Below are 12,023 nucleotides of genomic sequence, written 5' to 3'. Positions count from 1 at the left end.
CATTTTTTGGTGGAATCGTGGCCTTTCAGGCGGCATTTTTGTATTGCGCAGGATTTGAACTCTGCGTTTGCATCTGGGCGATACTGCAAGCTCGCGAGCTGGCATGGCAACCTCGATCCCTGCCAAAACAGCACACTAATTTTTGCACCGTACGCTGTGTTGTCAGGTGCCGGCACAAAAAAGAGACATGACACTGACAAAGCGCGGACTGTCAAGTGTCAACTAGCAGGTACTCTCGTGGTGAAATTTGTCAACACGGCGCACCCAGTTTAAGTAAACAACTACCTAGCCCAGTTTGCTGCTTTATGAAGGGCCATCCTGACAATCTATGACCACCTTTGTGCAAAAGAACTACTCCAGAGTAATAACAAGGCTTCCCAAATCCAGTCATGAGTATGCGTTGTGTGCAGAGGACTTGCACGCAAACGGCACCTATCTACCCGGTGTGCTCATGCACCACAGATGCCTGAGTGAGAGGCCGGATCACTGATCACTTCCTTGCGAATGTGCCTGAACAACATGCAGCTCTCTGATTTCACGGAAGCGCTGCTGTCTATGACCACTATCCGAGCTTCTATCCCAGAATCGAGGGGAACCAAACCTGCAACCAACTTACATCGCTGCGCCTAGCTGTTTCCTCGACAGGCTCAAGCAGCGCTAACAAACGCAGCTGCACAATCGAAGGGGCATTCGTTTACGACGTAGTTACGTGCAGCTATCGTGCCCAGAGACTGGCAGCTGAATCTCCGATGCACGTGGGTTCCAAACGGCAGTCTGAATGCGACACGCGAAGAAAACATGCTTGTGGAGCAGGAGTTCGTGCACCTCAATCATGGTGGCCGGCGGCAGCGCTGTGCGCCAGTGCATACCACCTGTAGGATTAAAATCTTGCATCATTCTCACCGGTTCCATTTATGGTCACCTGCAAAGAGTGTTTCGTAGTCTTCATAGTTGGTAGCATGCCCATAGTTCAGGACATAGGTTAGACTTGCAGTGATTATGGCATTGGTTAGTGTAGATATGTCATCATGGCAACATTTGGGATTACAGAACTACTTCTTTTGCTGTGTGGCCCCATTTCTGCTTGCAGTTATTAATGAATTGTTGTCATTAATCTGCCTCTCTGTCTTTAGCTCTGAATTTTCACTCTTCATTTCTGGAGTGGAAGTCTCATGAGGGTTTGTAAAGCAGGTTTACAATGTAATCATTTCAGATGCCCACAGTAATTCTGTAGAGTACTTCATCTGTATTTATCACTGATCTTTGCAACTGCATTAATGTTACCACAACATGCAATCTGCTAGTAGTACATATATGTTTTTGGTGCGATGGGGCTTGTGGTGCAGTCACTTGAAACAATGCAGTTTTGCCTAGGCACTTCCAATATGAAACCCTGACTGTTTACCATACACTCATTACTGCTGCAAAACAGTGATGAAGTGCAGCTGGAATGCAGAGCTTTGTTGTTGGCTAATATTTTGCAGGGTAGCCTGTCGCTGCAGTTATGATGGGGCAGTGGTAAGCACTGAGGGATCGCAGGATGTTCAGTGAGAGAAAGCTGCATTGCAAAAAATGCTGTAAATTTGCTGTCGTTCTCGTAGCCACTATGGTGGCTCAGTGGTTATGGTTCTTGGCTGTTGAATGGAAGGGTGCAGGTTCGAGCAGGTGCGAAATGCTATAGGCCCTATACTGCGTGATGTCAGTGCATATTAAAGAACCTCAGGTAGTCGAAATTTCCGGAGCCCTCTACTACAGCATCCCTCATAGCCTGAGTCACTTTGGGACTTTCAACCCCATAATCCAAATCGAAATCTGCCATTATTCTTGCTTTTAAAATGAATTATCCTGGGATTTTTTTTTCTTTTTTCTTTTTACTGCTGTAATGTAAGTGTTCAGATTTTCAGCTAGAAAAAAAGTCTACAGTGCTCGGCTGTGGTGAGCAATGGTGGGTTGTACCCTCAGAAGATTGCAGTCGGTTACGCTGCCTCAGGCGAGAGCTTTGCCATGCGCTTGAGCAGAGTGTTCACTATATTTAAAAGGCAAAATGATTGAATTAATTGGTAGAGCTTGTGCAAAAGCAGACAGGCATTTTGTAACTGACCCAGTGGTTCCCCAGTAGTGACCGGCAGCACTGAAACTGCAAAGTTGAAAGGAACTGCTTGCAAAATGGCCTTGTTATTTGTTGTGTTGCTACAGTATCGGCTTTCTCTGTCAATTTTTTTCCCCCTCTTAGTTTTTGCACAAGTTCCAAGCTGAGTGCAGGCGCCGTGGTACTGTGCTGAAGTTGCTGCCTCGTTGTTTCACCAAACGGCAAGAAAACAAGTCGCAGTTCAATTTCCGTGAGCGCTGCATTTACTGGCATGTGGCTTGGGTCTTCCCTGCGGTCCATGTCAAGGTCCATGAGAGTCAGAGGTATTGTTTTGGTGCACATTGCAGCCGCTTGGGTTGTGATAATATGATCTAAAGCCCCCAGCATGCCAACTAACTGTAAGTGCAGTCTGCATGTTAGCATTACTCTCTCTCTCCAACCACATGTTTACTTCAGAGGCCTCTTTCTGTATGGTAATGACAAGCAGACGTGCGTGCATTTGAGGTTCCTTTCAGGTGCTCGGGTACACATTAGTTGTTTTTAATTACAGTGTAGCATTAGCATCCTGAAAAACAAGCTTTCGTTTTTTTATATTGGCCATTGGTGTGCCTTTATTTGTGTGCAAGTGTTGTATTTGGCAAATTATTTGGGTGCATGGTGATGTTTGTCTTGAGCCCTGTTAACTTTGGATACAAACTTGTTTCTTGTTAATTAGGACTATGTGATTACAGCTTGTGTCTATCAGAACTACTGAGTAGAATCTTTATCAGAAACATTGGTATGTTGAAATATTACCAACAGCCACATAACTGCTCAAATGCGAATACAGTTGAACCTCGATATAACGAAGTCCTACTTGCAGCCGAAAATTTCGTTACATCGCGAATTTCGTTACGTCGAGGTTCCCATGTTTCAGCTGTCAAAATAAAGTATAACTGGTTCAGGAACACTGCTTGTTGATGGGAACTTGTAAATCACTTATTGAGGAAATACACAAGAAAATCGAGTAATAGTATCGCTAACAAGGGCACCGGATGTTTTTTTCTACATCAGGAGCACAATGAGTGATAGCAAACACCGCGACGGCACCATTTTTCTCCGTGTGCGCATAGCAAAAGAACGAGCGCAGCGCCTAGTACTGAAAGCCGCCACAAGATGTCGCTACTGGTATCATCATCATCAGCATTGAACATTTGCAGCCGGGGACGCATCAGAGAAAAATAAAGAAAAATGTTCGCATCGCTCACGCCGGCGCGGTGGGATTGTGCTCGCGGCGCGGTTATACTCCGACGTAGCGCGTGCGCGCGCGGCACGGCGACGTCACGTCCGCGAAACAGCGGCGCCCGATCGCCAGCGTGTTCGGCGGCTACCGGCGCGCTCTGACGGCGCGCTCTGACGGCGCCCGGCGCGGAATGCAGCCGGCTGCATTTCGCGCGGGCCGCGCCGAGAGCGCGCCGAAGCCGCCCACCCAGAATGCACCGCGCGCGCCTCCCACACCACGCCTCCCCTCTACTCCCTTCGCCACTCGCCTCCTCTGCCAGGGCACGTTTTTTTTTTTTTTTTGCCGCTCACCCGTTTTAAAGGTACGACCACACTAGCTCCACGAGTTTGTCAACACTGATGACTTTTTTTTGTTGTTGTCTACGAGGACATCGCACACAAAAAAAAAAAACGAACGGACGCTGCAAGAAAATTCCGGTTTGCGCTTTCACGTTCAGAGTCTACAGCTCGCCAGTGGCGTCATGGCGCGGCGCGTCTTGAAACTTCCATGCCGCGGGCTTTGTATGCACACGACAGATGGCGCGGCGGTACGTTCTCGCACACTGCCGGCAAAATTGGCGCGTAAAAGGGCAAATACAAACTGCGTTTCGTCTCGGCTAAACTTTTAGCTCTCATTCGATTGTCAAGGTAGCTCCTGGCACATGCATGCGATGCGCAAGGACTTCGTTACATCGAAAGTGCGGAGCAAAATTACTTCGTTAAATCGCGAAAAAAAATACATGGTTTTCAATGGGGAAGTGATTGGGAAATGAAAAAAATGCGTTACATCGCGAATTTCGTTACATTGAGGTTTGTTACATCGAGGTTCGGCTGTATATAGGTAAGTGCTGTAATGTGCGGTTTAGTTTATGGAGGGCTGGAGGGTAAGCGTGGAGGTCCGGTTAATAAATGCAGGAAAAGCATGTTTTGTGTGCATTCAGGTGACCAGCCATAATAGCATCGTCATCTTTCACAAAGCTGTTGTCAGCACGCAGTTTAGCAGTGACGAGAGCATTTTAGTAGCTGGGGTCTTCACTGCCTCACACACCTGGAGCCATCGTTGTTATGCATAAAACAGTTTGCTGCATGTTAATCCTCACATGCAGAGATTTAAGGTGTGCAGTGTTGAGGAATTAATTTATATTAGTATCTTTGCTGCATTGCCATGTGCCAGTACAGTTTCCTTAAGAACGTAAGAACCCTGTGCAAGTGCCTTCTTCATTTCGCAGCGAGTGATCACATCATTGGAAAGCTGCAGTAGTTGTTTACTTTGTTTCGACTGTATCTACATGAATGCTGCCACTTGCGTGCTGCTTGCTCACTGTGTGTTGTAGCTCCTGACAGCCATGCACTCGCCATGTTTCATGGTTGTCAGCTTGTGCTTTGTGTTAATTTTGTTTTGCAAAGGCTGTGCTGGCAATATGAATAATCTTTTTTTCCTTACATAAGTTCTAGGAGAAAATATGCACCCTGCATCGCTATATTGGAAGGCTTTTTGCTGATTGTCTATTAGTGGCTATGGTGAGCGTGAAGTCAATTGTCATTTGAGTCGTGGGATGAGGACAAAAATTGTTTTGTACAATGGTGACTGTCAGAGGCTCCTGAGCAGTGTCACTGGATGTGCGCTTGTATATGGGTGCTATTGACTTGACATCGCTAGTATGATGTGGACACAATAGCAAGACAGGCGCTAGTTGTGCTGGTAGCTGGGGAGCCGCTTTTTCTGCCACACTCTTGGTGACCTATGTGAGTTTATTTGGCTGGTGTCAACAAGAATTGTCTCTACTCCCATAAAAGAGATCGCTTGTTGTTTCTTCAGTGTTAAGAGCAGTCGGTAGGTGGCTTGTGTAAACTTGCGTGTGCAGCTTACCATTGATGTGCTAGATTACACTGAATGCCTGGAGGGGAGGGGGGCACCTCTACAGTGAAAGCTAGTTAATTCTGACTTGATTAATTGTAATTTCTGGATAATTCAAACTGTACGACTTGGTCCATCCACGCTTCATTGGAGCCTCTGTGAAACATAGCCCATAAATGTGAATTGGTTCCACCATTGATAATTCGAACCACTATGTGCTTGATGGCCTGGGCACATGGCCAAGCGAGCAACGCACCCATGAGGCTGCACCGCCTCTTTGGGGCTGTGGAGAGGGTAAATCTGGCGGGCAAGGCCAGAGAGGAAGGGTGGTTAGTGGCGCAATGGTGGCGGCACCTATGTATGACCTCCAAGGTTGGTACAGCTGTTGCTTGAATCTGCCGACTTCGAAGGCTTCAGTAGCCTGCTGTGTTACGTTTTGTTGCTGAACAATGGATGACGCGACCAATGCCGGGAGTACAGCTAATCAGGCGCATCTCCATGTCTCCGGCACTCTGAAACCACGGTAAATTTGTGAACGAAACCAAGTGGAGCTCTCGCGGACATTTGCTACATGTCTTTGTTTGGTTTTCCAGTGCCCTGTGTTATGTTTCTTGCGATTGGCTGTAGCTGTTGACCCAAGTTGAGGGAAAAGCTGGTCTTGGAAAAAAATTTTTTATTAATGAAGTCACAATTCTATAATCTTCAGGAAGCATGTATTTTTTTGTGCCGATTCTAGATATTTCGTTTAATTTAATCTAAAACAAGTGTTTGTGTGGTTATGGAATATGCTACGCAAGTTTTTTTGCCGAGAACTTTCAAAAAATTATGCTGCAGGAAACTTGCTGAAATGCATGCCGTTGGGTTGTCTTGACATCAAGGAATGCAAGAAGGGTAAAATTATCATCCTGCCTTTCATGGAAATCGAGTTATCGAGTTCTGAACGGCAAGAAAAGTTTGTATTTCTATTTCTGCAGTGGAAACTTCAAAACCTAATAACTCAAGTTCTGTGAAAAGCAGGATTATAATTTTACCCTTATTGCATTCCTTGATGTCAAAAACAAAACAAAAAGAAAAAAAAACAATGGCATGCATTTTAGCAAGTTCCTTGCAGTAAAATTTCTTTCACCAAAAAACTGCTTAACATATTACATAAGTGCACAGGCACTGGTTTTACATGAAATTAAATGGCCTGTTTGAAATCAGCACAGAAAAACACGTTTCTCAAAGCTTTTATAGTTGTGGCTACGATGGCTGCGATATTAAGAATTTTTTTTTTTTTTAAGACCAGCTTCAGGCTACACAGTATGCCACGGTGCAGGGATGTAGAAACATTGGATCGCATCATTATTTGCATGTTTCCGCCTTAATTCTGATTTGGAGTACCTTGGAATGTCTAGCAATAAAGGGCTCCACCAGCCTTTTTTGTTCCATATAATTCCCGCTGGTCGTTGTATACCATATAATTCCCGCTGGTCGTTGTATAAAGCGGGGCGTGTGTAATTTTGCGTTGTGTAATAGGGACTTTTAATGCATAATCTCTGTGGGGTTTCGCCGGACCCTTCATCAGTTCGTTGTAAAATGCAGATTGTTGTGTCAGTGCCCCTTTAGCTGCCACAAAGTGCTCCAAGGTAGCTTTTTAGCTCCTTCATAATGTATTTTTGGGCATTCTTAAAATTGCTGTAAATCATTATGGTGGTAGCACCACTGCATTCAGAGCCAAGATACGGCAGTAGCATGAATTTTTTTTCGCTGCATTTTGAGAGAGCTCAGCCACAAGGCTTCCGAGCTGCATAGCGAATCCAGCTTCTCAAAACGAAACACACTAGCGAGTTCACACATAGCCTTCATCTATGGTTGCTCTGCGTAGTTTGCACTTGCTTTATAATCATACTGCTATTTTTTTCATTAAGGCTCAAACTCCCCCTTTGCATTATATTTGTGAACCCATTATATTCGCTTTGGGACGTTAAGCCCCATAAAACCAAAACCAAACCATTATATTCGTGTAAATATATCAACTCTTATCAACTCTAAATATATCAACTCTGTAAATATATCAATATATCAACGCGGGTTCGATCCCGGCCGCGGCGGTTGAATTTCTTTGGAGGAGAAATTCTAGAGGCCCGTGTACTGTGCGATGTCAGTGCACGTTAAAGAACCCCAGGTGGTCGAAATTTCCGGAGCCCTCCACTACGGCGTCCCTCATAGCCTCAGTCGCTTTGGGACGTTAAACCCTACAAACCAAACCAATCTTTTTTTCGGTTGGAGTGGTCTCTTTGTGATTAGAACGCAATAATTTATCGATACAGGCCCGTTTTGATTTGTAAGTGTCATCAGCTGAAAAGGGCTGTTTTTTAACACATTGACTGCTTAGCTTCTTATACTCCATCTCAGTTGTTCCTTGCAGTACTGCCAAAGCTGTGAAGCATGCAGAGGTAACACTGCTGTTGTGCTGTAGTTTATGTATATGTTTGATTTATGGGGTTAAACGTCCCAAAGCGCTGCAGTTTATAGTGCCAGCGTAAAAGTCTTTTCGATTTGCAGAGTCATAGTAAGCACAGGCAGTGTTGGTAGGCTGCTATGTTTGCAAGGGCCGGACGTTTTTTGTGCGATGTGCCAAATTTTCAAGATAGATTTCTCCTTCAAGAACAGTAACATTAAAAAATAGTTCTCAACTTCAGCATATCTCAGTAAATGATGTCGTACAAACGATGTTGTTTTATATTCAGCTCAGTGTCTTTGCATCATCAGAACAAAATTCGGCTTATTTCATTTCAAAGGAGCACTGTAGAGGACTGGGAGAGGGTAGTGCTGAGTCTTTTGCAAAATTGGTGACCGCTGTTGCGCAAGTCAAAGCTGACAGCAGCAGTTTTAGTGGTACACGTAGTTTACAGTACAGCTCACTACCTAGATGGCACCACTGACCACTGAAAATGGCTTGACACGATTTTGAGTCTACACCACATTGCTGCTTTCATGGCATCTTGGACTTCTGTTCCTGCTATCGAAGTTTCTGATTACTGCTGCTCTGCTGCGTAGTTCCTCAGTGTCGCTACTAGACACTGCTCTTGGAAAACCACTACTGTCGTGATAATGTTGTTTGGGTGTTTTTGTTTGGTTCATACAAGGCGTTTTGTTCCTGTTGCCACTCATGGTGAGTAGATGACGAGGCACGCAGGAACACTTTAAAGTTCTGTGTGCTCTTCCGAGTGGTTGAGGAGGTCTGTAGTGTCCAGGGTGCCTTCAGGTGCAAATTAAAGGTTCTGTACTGCAGCATTTCCTGTATCAAAATCACGCTTGTCACTTGAAGCTTGCAATGAGAAAAAAAAAAGTGCTCTCACAAGTGCCCATGCTGCAGCTTGGTACAGAGAAGGATGCGAGAAAGGCTAGCATAATAAAGCATTGAGTGGCGAACCTGTGAGATGTGTAAAAGCATCAGCGAGCAAACTAGAAACGCTGGACAAATTTGTGGACTTGCAGACTAGGGCTCCTGAAAAGTGAACAGCGGCTTGGAACTGGCATGGGAGTCTTGAAGGCTGCAGCAAAAGTCAATAAATTAGTTGGCGAAATTTGCATTGTAAATTTTGAGAATGCTAGAAATATTCGAATTAGCTCTGATTCCATATACAGTAGCCGACTGATTTTTCGGACTCACAATAATTCGGACTTGCGTGATATTTCGGTTTTCGCTGAGGAACCGTCGCACACCTCATAGGAACGTGTACATTTTCACGACCGATATTTCGGACTTTGTGGTGTCTAAAAGTTCGAATTTTCGTACTAAAACAGATGCCAACAATATTGTGGAGATCTTTTTTCAACCGAAAGTTTGTTATTTCGGCCTATTATAGACGCGAGCGGGCGCCGCTATTGCGACCAACCTGTACCCCGCCACTGGGAAAGGCGCCACTTGGATTTAAACGGAATTGGCGGGTGCAGTCGGACTGGCTTGGATAGGCTTGGCTATCCGGATAGGCTTGGCTAGGCTTGGCTGTTCTCCATCGTTGCCATTCGAGATAATGGTATGCTCTCCACTGCCATCGAGATGGCCTACAAAGAGTGCGCGATCGATCGCATTGTAAACGGTACAGTGGGACAGCTGCAGTGTCTGCCGCGGCTTTGCAGGGCAGCAAACATGGTAGAGGTGGGGAGGGGGGACAGAATTCAGAGGCGCTCGCTTTCGCTGGCGTCTTCCCGTGGGTTACCCATGCGTTACCTCTCAGTCTTCGCAAGTGTCACTGCCCCATGTAGACTGACTGTTCTTGCTTCATGCTGCGAGTGCATTCATTCGCGGCATGACTGCGGCCGCGTCGCACTGTCAGCTATCATGATGTGATAGGGTACCAACATGACTGAAGCCTGACTGTGACTCAGATACAGTCTAATTCTATTATCACTTGTAGACGGAACATGAGGAGCCGCAATTTTCGCGATTTTGAAAGCCAGTTTTTCGCAGAAAAGTGGTTTATTTTAAGTTCACGGATTTTTTGGACTGTATGATTATTCGGACCATTTTTCGGGTCCCGCCGAGTCCGAAAAATCGGTCGGCGACAGTAAATCACTTGAAATTTACTCTTTTACTGCAGTCATGCTCAAAAATGTTTTTTTTTGCTCTGCAGAGTGCATGAAAAGGAAAGCCTGGGCAGGTGTCTTGAGAAGCATCTGACCATGGAGACGTGCCGGCCTGGGCTGCGAGGCCGACTGCAGCAATATATAACAGCTGGAATGCAAGGAGTGTCCGTCCTCCTGGCTGCTGAAGGAAAGCCAGCATCAGAAAAGTGGTAGGTCCCATGCTGTATGGATCTCTGAATCTGTAGAATTGAATTATTGAGGAGTGCGAAAAGTAGCAGCAGCTTTATCATTTATCCTTCTACATAATATCTTAGCTAGCTCAGTATGCCAATTGGTGGTCGTGCAGCTCCAGCATGCCACCTTTTCAATTCAGTGCATTCATCATGTTCAAATGTATGGGCATAGTCAGAACGTTGTGAAGTTTCAATTTAGAAAAAGGAAGTTAACTGCAGTTACGAATCAATAACATGTGGTGGGAGGGTTAAAGGGGCACTCAAATGGTGTCCACGAGAACAAAAAAGAAATCCGATAGATATAGCATTGCCTATCATCCTCGCGCAAAATTTTTTGATCTAGCATATGCAGCACCAGAGATAAAGACGAGTAAAACTGCCATCTGTGTTTTTTAACTCTCAACTTATACTTCGGACCAAGCAAGAAAAAAAAAATGAAGATTACGGATCGGCATCGTATTCCAGCCACAAAAGCATCACCCAGCCAGCCCGGCTTAGTTGTTGACTCACTTTTTTTTCCGCTTGCTCTCCTGCCATGGCTAGACAATACAGGAGAATGGGGAAAGGAAAATGCCGAAGTCTCCTGCCGGCCGTTCACTCTGCCTTCTTTGCAGCGGTTTTTGCAAGCCAGTGACAGCCCGTTACTGCTCATGTCACGTGCGCTGCATGATGTTGTGTGCGGGGTTTCGCGCAAAAGCCTGGCACTGCAGGTTGCTGTGAGGCACGAAAGTGGGAATTTTTGAAAATGTGTAAGTTATTGTCTCACTTCTGAGGACTTGTACGTGACATGCGCACTCAGTGGCATTTACTCTACATAATGCACGCATTTGATAGCTACTTTCTGAACCGCTTTTCTGGGATCCTTTAAGTGCAGTGGCAGTTTTCTTTGCAAGGAACTGCAGTGTGCAGAACCGAGTCACTGAGGTCAGGAGTGTCCTGTGGGGTGCTTTTAATTCTGTGAGGAGTTGAAAAGGATTACAGGTGTTCTTGCAATAGTTCATATGCAGCAACTGATTGTCAGTCACTGTGAGAAGTGCTACAGCTGATTATCATTCACAGTTAGAAGTACTGAATTATTTTGCAGCAGCACTTAAATTTTCTTCTGGCATGAAAAAACGGCAAATACTTGTGCTTGAGAAAAAGTGCTGCCAGCCAGGAGAGCATGAACCAATTCCAACTGGTGTAGCTTTCCAACATGTAATAGGAATTAGTTTCAGTGTTATTGGCTCTAAATTGTGCCCTCCAGATCGCAGTGGTTATGGAACATGCACCCTGGTGAGGCCTTAAATGAGGAGCACACATGAAGTCAGTGGCAAAATGAGTAGGGTTCAGAAACAAGCTCTACTGAGTAAAACCAAAATAGGGAGATACACAACAGAAAAGCATAGTGCTCTGTACTTTATTTAATAGAGTGTTTTGTAGATTAAGAAATGGACAAACACTGCATACATACATGCACACGTACATACACAAATACTACATGAAAAAGATTCATTTTCTGTAAAAACGTCATTAATTTGAAGCCATCGGAACCACGAAAATGTTAGAATTACCTGGCTTTCAGGCTAACCGACACAGAAAAAAAAAGACCTAGGCAAAAAATTTTTTGCAGGAATGCACTGCCTTTAATGGACGAATTACGCAATTACCATATACTGCTGCATAAAAGTCAACCCCTAACTCGAAGCTCTTGCTGAGCAAAAGAAAAAGTTGACTGCAACTACCGGGTGTTTCAAACTACCGTATTTACTCGCGTAATAGGCGCACTCGCATAATAGGCGCACCCCTAGTTAGGGCGCGAAAAATCAGATTTTTTTATTTCCGCGCATAATAGGCGCACCCCGAACTCTGCACTGTGATCAATACTGTATTTACACGATTGCAAGCCGACGCCTCGCCACCCCCCGCTTCCCAATCTTTATTTTAACAAAGTTTTTTGCTGAACTGACTACTAGTCCCTACTAGTGCTGCTGCCGTCGCAGCTGCTGCGGACCCACAGCACGTACAA

At 45.1% G+C, this 12,023-nt stretch overlaps 1 protein-coding gene across 2 annotated transcripts in view; it reads left to right on the top strand.

Annotated features, from left to right (window-relative positions):
* The window catches only part of LOC149353826 (box C/D snoRNA protein 1), an 82,135-nt gene that overhangs the window by 6,775 nt on the left and 63,337 nt on the right, over window positions 1–12,023 (top strand). For both annotated transcript variants that reach the window (XR_016291063.1, XM_089582865.1), the window contains exons 4-5: window positions 2,234–2,412; window positions 9,830–9,991. Coding sequence is in view for 1 of the 2 variants with exons in the window: in XM_089582865.1 (XP_089438991.1) it covers window positions 2,234–2,412; window positions 9,830–9,991 (341 nt within the window). In the remaining variant the exon portion in view is untranslated. The remainder of the gene's footprint in view (window positions 1–2,233; window positions 2,413–9,829; window positions 9,992–12,023) is intronic.

The sequence above is a fragment of the Amblyomma mixtum genome, chromosome 3 (genome assembly GCF_055824585.1).
Source record: "Amblyomma mixtum isolate Tamu chromosome 3, ASM5582458v1, whole genome shotgun sequence".
NCBI lineage: Eukaryota > Metazoa > Arthropoda > Arachnida > Ixodida > Ixodidae > Amblyomma > Amblyomma mixtum.
Note: the sequence above shows the minus strand (reverse complement) of the source record. Positions and strands in the feature narration are given on the sequence as shown.